General features: G+C 41.4%; 1 protein-coding gene across 1 annotated transcript; it reads right to left on the minus strand.

The window, feature by feature from the left end:
• Nucleotides 1-15444: 15444 nt before the first annotated feature.
• Nucleotides 15445-17131, minus strand: LOC135198325 (putative leucine-rich repeat-containing protein DDB_G0290503). Its single transcript, XM_064225895.1, has one exon. It carries the CDS (start codon nt 16801-16803, stop codon nt 15445-15447), a length of 1359 nt encoding a protein of 452 aa, XP_064081965.1. The 5' UTR covers nt 16804-17131.
• Nucleotides 17132-20894: the final 3763 nt, after the last annotated feature.

A 20894-nucleotide genomic window follows, 5' to 3' on the forward strand; every position in this document is an offset into this window, starting at 1 on the left:
TTACAGCTATTCGCTCTTACACTGAGAGCTTGTCCTCCTGCCTCCTAACAGCTGTTGGCCCTCACACTGAGAGCTTTTCCTCCTGCCTCCTTACAGCTGTTGGCTCTCACACTGAGAGCTTGTCCTCCTGCCTCCTAACAGCTTGTCCTCCTGCCTCCTAACAGAATGACCAGAAGGAAGACATCTGCAAGAATAGATCTAGATCCGACGACTATTTGCCCACATGACAGAGATCTTCTATTAGAGGAGTCTTCATCAAGGGACATAGCATACTTGTCTTTCTGCAGAGCCGGTCTTCAAGATTATTCCAACAGAATGACCAGAAGGAAGACTTCTGCAAGATTAGATCTGGATATCCAACAATTTGCCCACATGACAGACATCTACTATAAGAAGAGTCTTCATCAAGGGACATGGCATACTTGACTTTCTGCATAGCCGGTGTTCTAGATTATTCCAACAGAATGAACAGAAGGAAGACATCTGCAAGAATAGATCTAGATATCCGACTATTTGCCCACATGACAGAGATCTTCTTTAAGAAGAGTCTTTATCAAGGGACATAGCATACTTGACTTTCTGCATAGCCGGTCTTCTAGATTATTCCAGCAGAATGACCAGAAGGAAGACATCTGCAAGAATAGATCTAGATATCCGACTATTTGCCCACATGACAGAGATCTTCTATAAGAAGAGTCTTCATCAAGGGACATAGCATACTTTACTTTCTGCAGAGCCGGTCTTCTAGATTATTCCAACAGAATGACCAGAAGGAAGACATCTGCAAGAATAGATCTAGATATCCAACTATTTTCCCAAATGACAGAGATCTTCTATTAGAAGAGTCTTCATCAAGGGACATAGCATACTTTACTTTTCTGCGAGCCGGGTCTTCTAGATTATTCCAACAGAATGACAGAAGGAAAGACATCTGCAAGAATAAAGCTAGATATCCGACTATTTGCCCACATGACAGAGATCTTCTATTAGAAGAGTCTTCATCAAGGGACATAGCATACTTGACTTTCTGCATAGCCGGTCTTCTACATTATTCCAACAGAATGACCAGAAGGAAGACTTCTGCAGGAATAGATCTAGATATCCGACTATTTGCCCACATGACAGAGATCTTCTATAAGAAGAGTCTTCATCAAGGGACATAGCATACTTGACTTTCTGCATAGCCGGTCTTCTAGATTATTCCAACAGAATGACCAGAAGGAAGATATCTGCAAGAATAGATCTAGATGTCCGACTATTTGCCCGCATGACAGAGATCTTCTATAAGAAGAGTCTTCATCAAGGGACATAGCATACTTGACTTTCTGCATAGCCGGTCTTCTAGATTATTCCAACAGAATGACCAGAAGGAAGACATCTGCATGAATAGATCTAGATATCCGACTATTTGCCCACATGACAGAGATCTTCTATTAGAAGAGTCTTCATCAAGGGACTTAGCATACTTTACTTTCTGCAGAGCCGGTCTTCTAGATTATTCCAACAGAATGACCAGAAGGAAGACATCTGCAAGAATAGATCTAGATATCCAACTATTTTCCCAAATGACAGAGATCTTCTATTAGAAGAGTCTTCATCAAGGGACATAGCATACTTTACTTTCTGCAGAGCCGGTCTTCTAGATTATTCCAACAGAATGACCAGAAGGAAGACATCTGCAAGAATAAATCTAGATATCCGACTATTTGCCCACATGACAGAGATCTTCTATTAGAAGAGTCTTCATCAAGGGACATAGCATACTTGACTTTCTGCATAGCCGGTCTTCTACATTATTCCAACAGAATGACCAGAAGGAAGACTTCTGCAGGAATAGATCTAGATATCCGACTATTTGCCCACATGACAGAGATCTTCTATAAGAAGAGTCTTCATCAAGGGACATAGCATACTTGACTTTCTGCATAGCCTGTCTTCTAGATTATTCCAACAGAATGACCAGAAGGAAGATATCTGCAAGAATAGATCTAGATGTCCGACTATTTGCCCGCATGACAGAGATCTTCTATAAGAAGAGTCTTCATCAAGGGACATGGCATACTTGACTTTCTGCAGAGCCGGTGTTCTAGACTATTCCAACAGAACTTCCTTCTGTAAGAGCCTTCTGGTATATTTCTGTTATCCCTCTGGTATCCATCTGGGTGCCTTCTGGCATCCCTCTATGTGCCTTCTGAAATCCCTCTTGTCCTCCTGCCTCCTCACAGCTGTTGGCTCTCACACTGAGAGCTTGTCCTCCTGCCTCCTTGCAGCTATTCGCTCTTACACTGAGAGCTTTTCCTCCTGCCTTCCTGCCTTCCTACAGCCTTTGCGGCTCTCACACTGAGAGCTTGTCCTCCTGCCCTCCCTAACAGATGACCAGAAGGAGGCATCTGCAAGAATAGATCTAGATATCCGACTATTTGCCCACCCAAATGACAGAGATCTTCTATATAGAAGAGTCTTCATCAAGGGGCATAGATACTTGACTTTTCGTGGGGGGCAGAAGCCGGGGTCTTCTAGATTTTTAAATTCCAAAAAACAGAATGACCAGAAGGAAGACATCTGCAAGAATAGATCTAGATATCGACTATTTTTTTTGCCCCCCACCCCATGGGACAGAGATCTTCTATTAGAAAAGTCTTCATCAAGTGACATAGCATACTTGACTTTCTGCTGAGCCGGTCTTCTAGATTATTCCAACAGAATGACCAGAAAGAAGTCATCTGCAAGAATAGATCTAGATATCCAACTATTTGCCCACATGACAGAGATCTTCTATTAGAAAAGTCTTCATCAAGTGACATAGCATACTTGACTTTCTGCAGAGCCGGTCTTCTAGATTATTCCAACAGAATGACCAGAAGGAAGACTCTGCAAGAAATAGATCCTAGATATCCGACTATTTGCCCACATGACAGAGATCTTCTATTAGAAAAGTCTTCATCAAGTGACATAGCATACTTGACTTTCTGCAGAGCCGGTCTTCTAGATTATTCCAACAGAATGACCAGAAGGAAGACATCTGCAAGAATAGATCTAGATATCCGACTATTTGCCCACATGACAGAGATCTTCTATTAGAAAAGTCTTCATCAAGTGACATAGCATACTTGACTTTCTGCATAGCCGGTCTTCTAGATTATTCCAACAGAATGACCAGAAGGAAGATATCTGCAAGAATAGATCTAGATGTCCGACTATTTGCCCGCATGACAGAGATCTTCTATAAGAAGAGTCTTCATCAAGGGACATGGCATACTTGACTTTCTGCAGAGCCGGTGTTCTAGACTATTCCAACAGAACATCCTTCTGTAAGAGCCTTCTGTTATCCTTCTGTTATCCCTCTGGTATCCAATTTTTTCTTTGGTGCCTTTTGTCTGGCCATCCCCCTTTCTGGGTGCCTTCTGGCATCCCTCTATGTGCCTTCTGAAATCCCTCTTGTCCTCCTGCCTCCTCACTGCTGTTGGCTCTCACACTGAGAACTTGTCCTCCTGCCTCCTTGCAGCTATTCGCTCTTACACTGAGAGCTTGTCCTCCTGCCTCCTAACAGCTGTTGGCCCTCACACTGAGAGCTTTTCCTCCTGCCTCCTTACAGCTGTTGGCTCTCACACAGAGCTTGGTCCTCCTGCCTCCTAACAGCTTTGTCCTCCTGCCTCCTAACAGAAAGGTGACCAGAAGGAAAGACCATCTGCAAGAATAGATTTCTAGGGAATAATCCGACTATTTGCCCCACATGACAAAGATCTTCTATTAGAAGAGTCTTCATCAAGGGGCATAGCATACTTGACATCCTGCAGAGCCGGTCTTCTAGATTATTCCAACAGAATGACCAGAAGGAAGACATCTGCAAGAATAGATCTAGATATCCGACTATTTGCCCACATGACAAAGATCTTCTATTAGAAGAGTCTTCATCAAGGGACATAGCATACTTGATTTTCTGCAGAGCCGGTCTTTCTAGATTATTTTCCAACCAGAATGACCAGAAGGCAGTCATCTGCAAGAATAGATCTAGATATCCGACAATTTGCCCACATGACAGACATCTTCTATAAGAAGAGTCTTCATCAAGGGACATAGCATACTTGACTTTCTGCATAGCCGATCTTCTAGATTATTCCAACAGAATGACCAGAAGGAAGACATCTGCAAGAATAGATCTAGATATCCGACTATTTGCCCACATGACAGAGATCTTCTATAAGAAGAGCCTACATCAAGGGACATAGCATACTTGACTTTCTGCATAGCTGGTCTTCTAGATATTCCAAACAGAATGACCAGAAGGGGGGAAGACATCTACAAGAATAGTCTAGATATCCGACTATTTGCCCAACATGACAGAGATCTTCTATTAGAAGAGTCTTCATCAAGGGACATAGCATACTTGATTTTCTGCAGAGCCGGTCTTCTAGATTATTCCAACAGAATGACCAGAAGGCAGTCATCTGCAAGAATAGATCTAGATATCCGACTATTTGCCCACATGACAGAGATCTTCTATTAGAAGAGTCTTCATCAAGGGGCATAGCATACTTGACTTTCTGCAGAGCCGGTCTTCTAGATTATTCCAACAGAATGACCAGAAGGAAGACATCTGCAAGAATAGATCTAGATATCCGACTATTTGCCCACATGACAGAGATCTTCTATTAGAAGTCTTCATCAAGGGACATAGCATACTTGACTTTCTGCAGAGCTGGTCTTCTAGATTATTCCAACAGAATGACCAGAAGGAAGACATCTGCAAGAATAGATCTAGATATCCGACTATTTGCCCGCATGACAGAGATCTTCTATAAGAAGAGTCTTCATCAAGGGACATGGCATACTTGACTTTCTGCAGAGCCGGTGTTCTAGACTATTCCAACTGAACTTCCTTCAGTAAAAGCCTTCTGGTATCCTTCTGTTATCCCTCTGGTATCCATCTGGGTGCCTTCTGGCATCCCTCTATGTGCCTTCTGAAATCCCTCTTGTCCTCCTGCCTCCTCACAGCTGTTGGCTCTCACACTGAGAGCTTGTCCTCCTGCCCTCCTTACAATATTCGGCTCTACACTGAGAGCTTGTCCTCCGGCCTCCTGCTGTGCCCTCACGGTCACACTGAGCTTTTCCTCCTGCCTCCTTACAGCTGTTGGCTCTCACACTGAGAGCTTGTCCTCCTGCCTCCTAACAGCTTGTCCTCCTGCCTCCTAACAGAATGACCAGAAGGAAGACATCTGCAAGAATAGATCTAGATATCCGACTATTTGCCCACATGACAGAGATCTTCTATTAGAGGAGTCTTCATCAAGGGACATAGCATACTTGTCTTTCTGCAGAGCCGGTCTTCAAGATTATTCCAACAGAATGACCAGAAGGAAGACATCTGCAAGATTAGATCTGGATATCCAACAATTTGCCCACATGACAGACATCTTCTATAAGAAGAGTCTTCATCAAGGGACATGGCATACTTGACTTTCTGCATAGCCGGTCTTCTAGATTATTCCAACAGAATGAACAGAAGGAAGACATCTGCAAAAATAGATCTAGATATCCGACTATTTGCCCACATGACAGAGATCTTCTTTAAGAAGAGTCTTTATCAAGGGACATAGCATACTTGACTTTCTGCATAGCCGGTCTTCTAGATTATTCCAGCAGAATGACCAGAAGGAAGACATCTGCAAGAATAGATCTAGATATCCGACTATTTGCCCACATGACAGAGATCTTCTATAAGAAGAGTCTTCATCAAGGGACATAGCATACTTGACTTTCTGCAGAGCCGGTCTTCTAGATTATTCCAACAGAATGACCAGAAGGAAGACATCTGCAAGAATAGATCTAGATATCCGACTATTTGCCCACATGACAGAGATCTTCTATTAGAAGAGTCTTCATCAAGGGACTTAACATACCTTACTTTCTGCAGAGCCGGTCTTCTACATTATTCCAACAGAATGACCAAAGGGAAGACATCTGCAAGAATAGATCTAGATATCCAACTATTTGCCCAAATGACAGAGATCTTCTATTAGAAGAGTCTTCATCAAGGGACATAGCATACTTTACTTTCTGCATAGCCGGTCTTCTAAATTATTCCAACAGAATGACCAGAAGGAAGACATCTGCAAGAATAGATCTAGATATCCGACTATTTGCCCACATGACAGAGATCTTCTATTAGAAGAGTCTTCATCAAGGGACATAGCATACTTGACTTTCTGCATAGCCGGTCTTCTGCATTATTCCAACAGAATGACCAGAAGGAAGACTTCTGCAAGAATAGATCTAGATATCCGACTATTTGCCCACATGACAGAGATCTTCTATAAGAAGAGTCTTCATCAAGGGACATAGCATACTTGACTTTCTGCATAGCCGGTCTTCTAGATTATTCCAACAGAATGACCAGAAGGAAGATATCTGCAAGAATAGATCTAGATGTCCGACTATTTGCCCGCATGACAGAGATCTTCTATAAGAAGAGTCTTCATCAAGGGACATGGCATACTTGACTTTCTGCAGAGCCGGTGTTCTAGACTATTCCAACAGAACTTCCTTCTGTAAGAGCCTTCTGGTATATTTCTGTTATCCCTCTGGTATCCATCTGGGTGCCTTCTGGCATCCCTCTATGTGCCTTCTGAAATCCCTCTTGTCCTCCTGCCTCCTCACAGCTTTTGGCTCTCACACTGAGAGCTTGTCCTCCTCCCTCCTTGCAGCTATTCGCTCTTACACTGAGAGCTTGTCCTCCTGCCTCCTAACAGCTGTTGGCCCTCACACTGAGAGCTTTTCATCCTGCCTCCTTACAGCTGTTGGCTCTCACACTGAGAGCTTGTCCTCCTGCCTCCTAACAGAATGACCAGAAGGAAGACATCTGCAAGAATAGATCTAGATATCCGACTATTTGCCCACATGACAGAGATCTTCTATTAGAAGAGTCTTCATCAAGGGGCATAGCATACTTGACTTTCTGCAGAGCCGGTCTTCTAGATTATTCCAACAGAATGACCAGAAGGAAGACATCTGCAAGAATAAGAGCTAGATAGCGCGACTATTTTTCCCACTGCCAAGATCTTCTATTAGAAGAGTCTTCATCAAGAGAACAATAGCAATACTTGACTTTCCTGCAGATGACAGAGATCCTTTCTATTAGAAGAGTCTTCATCAAGGGACATAGCATACTTGACTTTCTGCAGAGCCGGTCTTCTAGATTATCCAACAAATGACCAGAAGGAAAGTCATCGCAAGAATAGATCTAGATATCCGACTATTTGCCACATGACAGAGATCTTCTATAAGAAGAGTCTTCATCCAGGGGACATAGCATCCTTGACTTTCGCATAGCGGTCTTCTAGATTATTCCAACAGAATGACCAGAAGGAAGGATATCTGCAAGAATAGATCTAGATGTCCGATTATTTGCCCGCATGACAGAGATCTTCTAAATAAGAGTCTCATCAAGGGGACATGGCATACTTTGACTTTCTGCAGAGCCGGTGTCTAGACTATTCCAACAGAACTTCCTTCTGTAAGAGCCTTCTGGTATCCTTCTGTTATCCCTCTGGTATCCATCTGGGTGCCTTCTGGCATCCCTCTATGTGCCTTCTGAAATCTCTCTTGTCCTCCTGCCTCCTCACAGCTGTTGGCTCTCACACTGAGAGCTTGTCCTCCTCCCTCCTTGCAGCTATTCGCTCTTACACTGAGAGCTTGTCCTCCTGCCTCCTAACAGCTGTTGGCCCTCACACTGAGAGCTTTTCCTCCTGCCTCCTTAAAGCTGTTGGCTCTCACACAGAGCTTGTCCTCCTGCCTCCTAACAGCTTGTCCTCCTGCCTCCTAACAGAATGACCAGAAGGAAGACATCTACAAGAATAGATCTAGATATCCGACTATTTGCCCACATGACAAAGATCTTCTATTAGAAGAGTCTTCATCAAGGGGCATAGCATACTTGACTTCCTGCAGAGCCGGTCTTCTAGATTATTCCAACAGAATGACCAGAAGGAAGACATCTGCAAGAATAGATCTAGATATCCGACTATTTGCCCACATGACAGAGATCTTCTATTAGAAGAGTCTTCATCAAGGGACATAGCATACTTGATTTTCTGCAGAGCCGGTCTTCTAGATTATTCCAACAGAATGACCAGAAGGCAGTCATCTGCAAGAATAGATCTAGATATCCGACAATTTGCCCACATGACAGACATCTTCTATAAGAAGAGTCTTCATCAAGGGACATAGCATACTTGACTTTCTGCATAGCCGATCTTCTTTAAATATTCTAATTATTCCAACAGAATGACAGAGAAGTGACCAGAAGGAAGACCTCTGCAAGAATCGATCTAGATATCCTACTATTTGCCCCATGACCAGAGATATTCTATTTTAAGAAGAGCCCTACAATCAAGGACATAGCATACTTGCTTTCTGCATAGCGTCTTCTAGATTATTCCAGCAGAATGACCAGAAGGACGACATCTTGCAAGGATATATCTAGATATCCGACTATTTGCCCACCATGACAGGATCTTCTATTAGAAGAAGGGTCTTCATCAGGGGACATTAGCATACTTGATTTTTCTGCAGAGCCGGTCTTCTAGATTATTCCAACAGAAATGAACCAAAAGGCAAGGACCAGTCCTCTGCAAGAATAGATCTAGATATCCGACTATTTGCCCAACATGGGACCGGAGATCTTTATTTTAGAAGAGTCTTCATCCCAAGGGCATAGCTACTTGAACTTTCTGCAGAGCGGGTCTTCTAGATTATTCCAACAGAATTGACAAAAAGGAAGACATCCCCTTCAAGAATAGATTCTAAGGGATATCCGACTATTTGCCCACATGACAGAGATCTTCTATTTTAGAAGAGTCTTCATCAAGGGACATAGCATACTTGACTTTCTGCAGAGCCGGTCTACTAGATTATTCCAACAGAATGACGAGAAGGAAGTCATCTGCAAGAATAGACCTAGATATCCGACTATTTGCCCACATGACAGAGATCTTCTATAAGAAGAGTCTTCATCAAGGGACATAGCATACTTGACTTTCTGCATAGCCGGTCTTCTAGATTATTCCAACAGAATGACCAGAAGGAAGATATCTGCAAGAATAGATCTAGATGTCCGACTATTTGCTCGCATGACAGAGATCTTCTATAAGAAGAGTCTTCATCAAGGGACATGGCATACTTGACTTTCTGCAGAGCCGGTGTTCTAGACTATTCCAACAGAACTTCCTTCTGTAAGAGCCTTCTGGTATCCTTCTGTTATCCCTCTGGTATCCATCTGGGTGCCTTCTGACATCCCTCTATGTGCCTTCTGAAATCCCTCTTGTCCTCCTGCCTCCTTACAGCTGTTGGCTCTCACACTGAGAGCTTGTCCTCCTGCCTCCTTGCAGCTATTCGCTCTTACACTGAGAGCTTGTCCTCCTGCCTCCTAACAGCTGTTGGCCCTCACACTGAGAGCTTTTCCTCCTGCCTCCTTACAGCTGTTGGCTCTCACACAGAGCTTGTCCTCCTGCCTCCTAACAGCTTGTCCTCCTGCCTCCTAACAGAATGACCAGAAGGAAGACATCTGCAAGAATAGATCTAGATATCCGACTATTTGCCCACATGACAAAGATCTTCTATTAGAAGAGTCTTCATCAAAGGGCATAGCATACTTGACTTCCTGCAGAGCCGGTCTTCTAGATTATTCCAACAGAATGACCAGAAGGAAGACATCTGCAAGAATAGATCTAGATATCTGATTATTTGCCCACATGACAGAGATCTTCTATTAGAAGAGTCTTCATCAAGGGACATAGCATACTTGATTTTCTGCAGAGCCGGTCTTCTAGATTATTCCAACAGAATGACCAGAAGGCAGTCATCTGCAAGAATAGATCTATATATCCGACAATTTGCCCACATGACAGACATCTTCTATAAGAAGAGTCTTCATCAAGGGACATAGCATACTTGACTTTCTGCATAGCCGATCTTCTAGATTATTCCAACAGAATGACCAGAAGGAAGACATCTGCAAGAATAGATCTAGATATCTGACTATTTGCCCACATGACAGAGATCTTCTATAAGAAGAGCCTACATCAAGGGACATAGCATACTTGACTTTCTGCATAGCCGGTCTTCTAGATTATTCCAGCAGAATGACCAGAAGGAAGACATCTGCAAGAATAGATCTAGATATCCGACTATTTGCCCACATGACAGAGATCTTCTATTAGAAGAGTCTTCATCAAGGGACATAGCATACTTGACTTTCTGCAGAGCCGGTCTTCTAGATTATTCCAACAGAATGACCAGAAGGAAGACATCTACAAGAATAGATCTAGATATCCGACTATTTGCCCACATGACAGAGATCTTCTATTAGAAGAGTCTTCATCAAGGGACATAGCATACTTGTCTTTCTGCAGAGCCGATCTTCAAGATTATTCCAACAGAATGACCAGTAGGAAGACATCTGCAAGATTAGATCTAGATATCCAACAATTTGCCCACATGACAAGAAGATTCTTCTATAAGAAAGAGTCCTTCAAATCAAGGGACATGGCCATACTTGAGACTTTCTTTTCTTGTCATAGAAGCCGGTCTTCTTTCTAGATTTATTTCAGCAGAACTGAACCAGAAGAAGGAAAGACATCTTGCAAAGAATAGGACTCTAGATATCCTGGACTATTTTGGCCGCCACATGACAGGAGGGAAATTTTTCTTCTTTTAAAAAGGGGGGAAGGAAGGGTTTCATTTTAAATTTTCAAGGGGACTAGAGCATTTACTTGACTTTTCCTGCCACTAGCTGGTCTTTCTAGAATTATTTCCAGCCAGACAATGACCAGAAGTAAGACATCTGCAAGAATCTGCAAGAGATCTAGATATCCGACTATTTGCCCACATGACAGAGATCTTCTATTAGAAGAGTCTTCATCAAGGGACATAGCATACTTGACTTTCTGCATAGCCGGTCTTCTAGATTATTCCAGCAGAATGACCAGAAGGAAGACATCTGCAAGAATAGATCTAGATATCCGACTATTTGCCCACATGACAGAGATCTTCTATTAGAAGAGTCTTCATCAAGGGACATGGCATACTTGACTTTCTGCAGAGCCGGTGTTCTAGACTATTCCAACAGAGCTTCCTTCTGTAAGAGCCTTCTGGTATATTTCTGTTATCCCTCTGGTATCCATCTGGGTGCCTTGTGGCATCCCTCTATGTGCCTTCTGAAATCCCTCTTGTCCTCCTGCCTCCTCACAGCTGTTGGCTCTCACACTGAGAGCTTGTCCTCCTGCCTCCTTGCAGCTATTCGCTCTTACACTGAGAGCTTGTCCTCCTGCCTCCTAACAGCTGTTGGCCCTCACACTGAGAGCTTTTCCTCCTGCCTCCTTACAGCTGTTGGCTCTCACACTGAGAGCTTGTCCTCCTGCCTCCTAACAGAATGACCAGAAGGAAGACTTCTGCAAGAATAGATCTAGATATCCGACTATTTGCCCACATGACAGAGATCTTCTATTAGAAGAGTCTTCATCAAGGGGCATAGCATACTTGACTTTCTGCAGAGCCGGTCTTCTAGATTATTCCAACAGAATGACCAGAAGGAAGACATCTGCAAGAATAGATCTAGATATCCGACTATTTGCCCACATGACAGAGATCTTCTATTAGAAGAGTCTTCATCAAGGGACATAGCATACTTGACTTTCTGCAGAGCCGGTCTTCTAGATTATTCCAACAGAATGACCAGAAGGAAGTCATCTGCAAGAATAGATCTAGATATCCGACTATTTGCCCACATGACAGAGATCTTCTATAAGAAGAGTCTTCATCAAGGGACATAGCATACTTGACTTTCTGCAGAGCCGGTCTTCTAGATTATTCCAACAGAATGACCAGAAGGAAGTCATCTGCAAGAATAGATCTAGATATCCGACTATTTGCCCACATGACAGAGATCTTCTATAAGAAGAGTCTTCATCAAGGGACATAGCATACTTGACTTTCTGCATAGCCGGTCTTCTAGATTATTCCAACAGAATCACCAGAAGGAAGATATCTGCAAGAATAGATCTAGATGTCCGACTATTTGCCCGCATGACAGAGATCTTCTATAAGAAGAGCCTACATCAAGGGACATAGCATACTTGACTTTCTGCATAGCCGGTCTTCTAGATTATTCCACCAGAATGACCAGAAGGAAGCCATCTGCAAGAATAGATCTAGATATCCGACTATTTGCCCGCATGACAGAGATCTTCTATAAGAAGAGCCTACATCAAGGGACATAGCATACTTGACTTTCTGCATAGCCGGTCTTCTAGATTATTCCACCAGAATGACCAGAAGGAAGACATCTGCAAGAATAGATCTAGATATCCGACTATTTGCCCACACGACAGAGATCTTCTATAAGAAGAGTCTTCATCAAAGGACATAGCATACTTGACTTTCTGCAGAGCTGGTCTTCTAGATTATTCCAACAGAATGACCAGAAGGAAGACATCTGCAAGAATAGATCTAGATATCCGACTATTTGCCACATGACAGAGATCTTCTATTAGAAGCTTCATCCAAGGGACATAGCACTTTACTGCATACCGGTCTTCTAAATTATTCACAGAATGACCAGAAGGAATCTGCAAGAATAGATCTAGATATCCGACATTTGCCCATGACAGAGATTCTTATTAGAAGAGTCTTCATCAAGGGACATAGCATACTTGACTTTCTGCATAGCCGGTCTTCTAGTTATTCCAACAGAATGACCCAGAAGGAAGACATCTGCAAGAATAGATCTAGATATCCGACTATTTGCCCACATGACAGAGATCTTCTATTAGAAGAGTCTTCATCAAGGGACATAGCATACTTGACTTTCTGCATAGCCGGTCTTCTAGATTATTCCAACAAAATTGCCAAGGAAGGAAACCCAATCTGCAGAATAAGATCCTAGAAGGATCCGACTATGGCATGACAGAAGATTCCTTCTAAATTAGGAAGAGTCTTCATCAAGACATAGCTTACCGACTTTCTGCCATGCCGTCTTCTGATTATTCCAAAACCCGAATGACCAGAGGTAAAGATATCTGCAAGAAATAGATCTAGATATTCCGACTATTTGCCCCGCATGACAGAGATCTTCTTAAGAAGGATCTTCACAAGGGACATAGCTACTTGACTTTTTTTCTGCAAGAGCCGGTTCTCAGACTATTCCAACAGAACTCCCTTCTGTAAAAGCCTTCTGGTATCCTTTTGTTATCCCTCAGGTATCCATCTGGGTGCCTTCTGGCATCCCTCTATGTGCCTTCTGAAATCCCTCTTTTGGCTCTCATACTGAGAGCTTGTCCTCCTGCCTCCTCATATCTGTTGGCTCTCACACTGAGAGCTTATCTTCCTGCCTCCTTACAGCTGTTCGCTCTTACACTGAGAGCTTGTCCTCCTGCTTTCTTACAGCTGTTGGCTCTTACACTGAGAGTTTGTCCTCCTGCCTCCTTACAGCTGTTGGCTCTCACTCTGAGAGCTTGTCCTCCTGGCTCCAAGAAGCCTTTGAGTGTTGTTAGTAAGATTTCCTCTTCCAGATGAGATGGGTCACAAGATTTTATCTGCCTACTGAAGTGATAGGGAGGGACCTTGCAATCCATTGTCTCTCACCCTGAGAGCTTATCCGCCCACTCGCCGAACAGCCATTGACTCCCATCCAGTGAAAGTTCTTCTGCCTGACGAGATGTGGGATCTCGCCAGCCGTTAACTCTCGCTGGGAGAGTTTGTCTGTCCGCCAAACAGCCATTAACTCCCATATCCAGTTAGAGTTCTTCCGCCTGACGAGATGGGGGCATCTTGCCAGCCGTTGACTCTGGCTGGGAGAGTTTGTCCGTCCGCCGAACAGCCATTGACTCCCATCCAGTGAGAGTTCTTCCGCCTGACGAGATGGGGGAATCTCGCCAGCCGTTGACTGTCGCTGGGAGAGTTTGTCCGTCCGCCGAACAGCCATTGACTCCCATCCAGTGAAAGTTCTTCCGCCTGACAAGATGGGGGAATCTCGCCAGCCGTTGACTCTCGCTGGGAGAGTTTGTCCGTCCGCCGAACAGCCATTGACTCCCATCCAGTGAGAGTTTCTTCGCCTGATAGATGAGGGGATCTCGCCAGCCGTTGACTCTCGCTGGGAGAGTTTGTCCGTCCGCCGAACAGCCATTGACTCCCATCCAGTGAGAGTTCTTCCGCCTGATGAGATGGGGGGATCTCGCCAGCCGTTGACTCTCGCTGGGAGAGTTTGTCCGTCCGCCGAACAGCCATTGACTCCCATCCAGTGAGAGTTCTTCCGCCTGACGAGATGGGGGGATCTCGCCAGCCGTTGACTCTCGCTGTGAGAGTTTGTCCGTCTGCCGAACAGCCGTTGGCTCTTGTCAATGAACATTACTCTATTTTTTTCATTTCTTTTACTATTTCCATTGGTATCGTCTCCTATTATTCCCTTTCCTATGTTTCTTTTTATTCCTGGTCTTCATTTGGGTATCGCCTCCAATAAATCGTAATAAGCTCTCCATCTCCTCCCTCTTTTTCTGCTGCTCCAACATCTCCTTAGCCATATGTTCTTGCTCCATTCTCATTCCTATTATTTCCTGCTCTAATTCATGCCATGCTGTCGCCTCTTCTTCATCTTGACATCTCGTTCGCTCTTGCTGGCCCTGCTCGCCTACATCCTCCTTCCCTTGTGTTTCAGGGCCATTAATCATCGACTGAAGGAAAATGTCTTCCGAATCATCGTCTTCTGATTCCTGACATTTATCCTCGTACAGTTTCTTCCGCTGTGATAGCTCTTCCCACATGAGTTTTTCCTCCTCTCTCAGTTTTCTTATTTCCTTTAATAATTCTTCCACCTCTTCCTGGCTCATATCATCTTCCTCTTCCTTTGCTTCAGGGGCTTTGTGTCCTAAGCCCAACTTTTGTTCAGACTCTGAACAAAAGCTATCCAGCTCAGTCTCCTCTGTGCCATCGAGGTTTATTTCTTCTTCTTGTGTTTTGCTGGCTTCTCCTGATTCTTCGACTCTTTCCTCCTCGCCAGACTGATTATCGCCATCTTCTCCTACAGATTCGTCGAAAGTGTCTTCCTCTTCTGGTTCTTCTACGCGTTCCTCCTCTCCTCCTGGCTGATTCTCGTCAGCTCTTAAGTCGTCGGAGCTTTCGTCCTTTGATTCGTCGCTATCGTCTGATTCTTCGGCGTCGTCCTTCTCTCCAGTTTCCTCTTCCTCTTGGGTCTTCGTTCCCTGATCGTCGTTTCTTTCCAATTCTGATTCTTGTTCTGGGCTTGCTATCCTTATCCCCTCTTTCAGATTATTTATTTCTTCCGCAATTTTTCTTATTTGCATCTCTTTCTCTTTCTCATCTCTCTGTAGTTCAAGGAAATCGCAAATCATATTTCCATACTCCCCTTGTTCTATCCCTTACCATTTCGTTTTTTCATCTTTTCATTTCTTCTTCGCAGTTCTGGACCTGCCTCATAAGACTCCAAAATGTATTTTCTTGTTCCAATTTTTCGTTTCTTAGTACATCAATCATAAGGTCCAAATCTTCAAAATCAGCCATCATGTCTTCCATTTCCCTTTTCAATTTTTCATTTTGTTCTTCATAATTCTGGACCGTCCTCTTCAAATGGTCAATCTTAATTTCTTGTTCCAGGTTTTCTATCCTGAGCTTATTAATCATTTGGTCTTTTTCATAATTGTCAGCTTCAAAATTAGCCCTGTTCTCTTCTATTTCGTTTTTCATCTTTTCTTTTTCTTCTTCGCAGTTCTGGACCTGACCCTCAAGACTGCTAATTATATGTTCTTGTTCCAATTTTTCCTCAATAAATTCACCAATTAGCAAGTCCTTTTCATTATTCAAAGCTTCACTATTAGCCAGCTTATCTTCCATTTCGTTTTTCATCTTTTCCTTTTCTTCTTCACATTTCTGGACCTGCCTCTTAAGACTGCTAATTATATGTTCTTGTTCCAATTTTTCGCTTCTTAGTTCATCACACAGCAAGTCCTTTTCATAATTCAAAGTTTCACAATTAGCCAGCTTTTCTTTCAAGTCATCTGCCTGACCTTCCAGTTTTTCGTTTTCCTTAAGCAAAGTCTGGATTTCCATGTTCAAACCGTTAATTATCTTTCCAGACTCTACTTTTTCTATTCTAAGTTGGTCAATTTGAGTCTTCATTTCCATATTTTCTCCTTCTAGGTCCTTTATTAATCCGTCTTCTCTCTCTTGTTGAGAGATTTCCGCGTTAAGACTTTCAATTAGTATGTCCTTGTCTTCATTATCGCACTGAAGCCTTTGCAGCTCCTCCGTTAGATCTCGAATTTGTAAGTCCTTTTCCGCTCTGAGCTCCTGGTAATTAGCAATGGTACGATGGTTCACGTTGTCGAAATTTTCAATTATTTGGTCGTAGAGGTCTTCCTTCTCCTTCAACAGAGTTCGAAACCGACAGTTTTCACTTTTCAGTCTGTGGATTTCTTCGTCGTACCTCTGGACCTTCTGATCGAAAACGTCCTTAAATCCCGCCACTCCGTTCATGCATCTGTCGTCCTCCTTCAGAGCCGTTATAGGGTTGTCACAGCCGCCCCCCAGGTGAACTGTGGGTTCAGCTCTCTCCTTCCATAGCATCCAAATCCTTTTTCCAACATGTCCAAGGGTAAACAATGTTCCGAGGAACAAAGCCAATTTATAAAGAATACATCTACGGGCAACATCGCCAAACCCGTAGCCAAGGTCGTTATTAACATGACTCAATGTCATTTGACAAAATTTCACAATATCGTAGCTGTATGAATTCATGATTATGAATGACCAAAGTACCCACGAGAGGGACGCATAGTTTTAGAATCGGTCGCTTGGATCGAGTTGGGATCCAGGGATTTCCAGGAATCATTTCATGGCAGATTCTTCTGGCTCCCGAAGGAGAATCACGGTCTTCAGACAGAAGCTTACCGAACGTCCTCTGTGTACGTGCGTGTGTGTGTTGTCTTTACTATATCACAGCACGTTCTGTTCGCGTAGAAATAACTTTCTGTTGCAAGGTAGCGTGTCAGCACCGAGTCCATTTCTCATCTCGAACTTTTTGTTTTGTTTAAATACAGATGAGGAGGCAGAGAAATCCCTCATTTTCAGAGGATCTTAATTTGAATTTTTCGGATCCAAAAATATCAGTAAAGGGAATAAACAAGTCTTGCGTGTGTGTGTGTGTGTGTGTGTGTACGCTTGTGTGTTGTGTGTGTGCGTACAGTTGCTATACGAAAGACCATTATTATTATATTACTCATCTATATATTATATTATATATATATATATATATATATATATATATATATATATAATATATATATATATGATATATAATAAATATATATAGTATATATATATATATATATAGATATATATATATATATATATATTTAAAGGAAACTTTTGTTAGTGTCTTGCTACTGTTATGGAGATAAGGATTCTTCTGTTAGAATCTTTGAATGATTATGGATTATTTGGTTAGTGCCATAATACTACTTAGATTAATTTGAAAGAACTATGTATATGCCTTAGTTATTATTATGGAGAGAAACTTAAGGGATCTTTGGTTAGGGTATGGAGATATGGAGATAAATTTAAGGGAACTTTGATTAGTGCCTTAATAGTATTATGGGGATTGGTTTAAATGGACTTTTGGTAGGTGCCAAAAAATACTAATACGGAGATTAATTTAAAGGAACTTTGGATGTGCCTTAATGATATTATGGATGTAAATTTAAGGGAACTTTGGTTGGTTTTATAGTACTAATTCAGAGGTATATAATTTTAAGGGAACTTTGGTTAGTTTCTCAATACTAATACGGAAGTTAATCTAAGGGAACTTTAGTTAGTCTCAATACTAATACGGAGGTTAATCTAAAGGAACTTTAGTTAGTGTCTCAATACTAGTACGGAGGTTAATTTAAGGGAACTTTGGTTAGTGTCTCAATACTAATACGGAGGTTAATCTAAAGGAACTTTAGTTAGTGTCTCAATACTAATACGGAGGTTAATTTAAGGGAACTTTGGTTAGTGTCTCAATACTAATACGGAGGTTAATCTAAAGGAACTTTAGTTAGTGTCTCAATACTAATACGTAGGTTAATTTAAGGGAACTTTCGCTAGTTTCTCAAAACTAAAACGGAGGTTAATTTAAGGGAACTTTAGTTAGTGTCTTAATACTAATACAGAGGTTAAATTAAGGGAACTTTGGTTAGTGCTCTAATACTAATATGGGGGTTAATTTAAGGGAACCTTTGTTAGCTATATTGTAGTACTAATACGGAGATATACGTATATAGTTAAGGGAACTTTGGTTAGCGTCTCAGTAATTCTACGAAGATCAATTTATGGTATCCTTAATATCCTTAGACTATTAGGGAGATAAATTTAAGGGAACTATGGTCAGGGGGTAATACTGTAATAGTATATATATCTCTTAATGTGATATCCCTATGACTCATGTATTTACTATACTGCATATGAACACAGTATTAATTTGTTAATTGTCCTGACTTTAACATTCGGAGGCTACCATACATTTTAGGACAATTAACTCAGACTAGCCTATACATAACAATTCAAACCATAGGCCAATATAAAGGTACCTCATAGGCCTAGGCTACTATACTTCTTGGCTTATCCTTAGCTGGAACAGGTACTTGACGTCGGAGACGGTCGAATCTTCATTGTTGTAATAAGGGTTGAGGGAAAGGCTGGCTCCCGGGGTTTTTTAATAGTATTTCTTCTTAACAGTAGGTGGGTACATTGTAAAAGCAGCTTATTCCTAGCTGTACTCATTCAATACCAGTTAGAACCAACACCGATTCTTATACTGGTTCTTACATTGGACCCCTATACAGGTTCTTACACAGGACCCCTATACTGGTTCTTACACTGGGCCCCTATACTGGTTCCCTGTAATACAAACAGCTCATTTAGGATGGCAATCTCGTGCCAAAGAGCATGCAGTCGTTAGGCCTTTAGGCTACGCCTAACTTTCTGTTGCACATCGCAGTTAGCCTGACTTTATATGCATAACATGGGTGGAATTTACTCTAGAACTGACATTTTTATAAATATATGGAAGACTAATTCACATCTTAGCCTACATTTAATTGATGGTACAATTGCAACAACATGCAGACTCAACATGGTGCAACTTACGTAACAGTACCATTACAATTCTTGGCAATTGGTAGTTATATCAAAGTAAAAGTATAAAGAAGCACTATCAAATATTATGGCAACATATACATTATAAACTACGACAAGTGCATATCTTTTACAAGGGAGAAATAGGTCATTTCAAATGAATATAAGGGGAGAGACATTCGTTTCCTCTCAGCGTTGCCGTACTCGTCTTGAACAGAGCAATTTCATCTTATGCAACTGCGCACTTGGTTACAGTTACGTACTTACGTACATACACTCGATCATAGGCAATCTCAACTTCGAGTGGCTAACTTAACATCTTGATAAGATGAAAACCAATTCGGTTTTCTAGTCCACCAATTTCCATGAGTACTGTCATAAATGTTAAATGAATTATTTCCATCATTACAATACCTCAATACTTAGTCGTTATCTCTCTTTCTTTCCTTTGCACATGAGAAAAAGACTATAAGAGAGAGAGAGAGAGAGAGAGAGAGAGAGAAAGTTTAGTATTGCTTCAGTACTAATTTACTCTGTCTTTCTGTTTATCACATTTCTTTCTTTTTCTTGCACTTGAGAAAAAACTATAAGTGTGTGTGTGTTATTTATTTTTTTTTTATTATTATTTTTATATAAAATAAAAAATTCCTCCCCCAAATGCCCGAATATCTCGAACGATTTGCCCAAACTTTAGCTGATTCTCGGACCCAGGGATGGGGCAATGCCTCCCCCCCCCCCTTTGCCGGTATGCCTTTGTGTGTGTGTGTGTGTGTGTGTGTGTGTGTGTGTGTGTGTGTGTGAAATTTTACTTCTCTAGAACCTTTATATTGATCTGCGTTCTTCGAATATCATTGTCGACAGCTCTATAACAACACTCTACATCTCCGTCCAGTTTATAGGCTAATTCCCAAATCCCCTCAGAGTTTTAGTCTCACATAGCACAGCAGTCTTTTGTTTCTTTTTTTCCCTCCGGGGAGCAAAGGTTTTCCTTCGGAATTAATTATGACGTCCCGTTGGGGCGTTAGTACTATCATTCTTACGGGGGACGAGGGGGAATTCCCTCTGGCAATTATTTTCTCGTTGACGTTAACAAATGAAGGAAGGTAACCCCCCACGGAAAGATATGGTAAAATGCTGATCATTAATTAATTACCGGTGAAATCGCTTCTATCGTCGAAATAAAACTGTTTTCGTGAAATATTTTACCTTCAAATTATATATATACATGAACACACGCATATATATATATATATATATATATATATATATATATATATATATATATATATATATATATTATATATATATATATATATAATAATAAGTTTAAAGATCCTTGAATATATATACATGAACACACGCATATGTATTATATATATATATATATATATATATATATATATTAGATATATATATATATATAATATATATAATATATATATATATATATTATATATATATATACTATATATATATAAGTAAATAAGTTTAAAGATCCTTGAACAATTTCCCTCAGTGCAATAAAATAATGTACGAATATTTTCAAATTATAGTAAATAAAATTGCTGAGGTGTAGCCTGTTAAGAATTTCCGTTTTCTATAGTTGCTATTACTAAAGAAAGTGGTATAGTGTAATATTTAGGTAACGGAAATAAAGTTAATAACTCTCTCTCTCTACTTTAAACAATTTAAATCATTGTAAAAAGCTGTTA

This window comes from Macrobrachium nipponense, chromosome 22 (assembly GCF_015104395.2).
Source record: "Macrobrachium nipponense isolate FS-2020 chromosome 22, ASM1510439v2, whole genome shotgun sequence".
Classification (NCBI taxonomy): Eukaryota; Metazoa; Arthropoda; class Malacostraca; order Decapoda; family Palaemonidae; genus Macrobrachium; species Macrobrachium nipponense.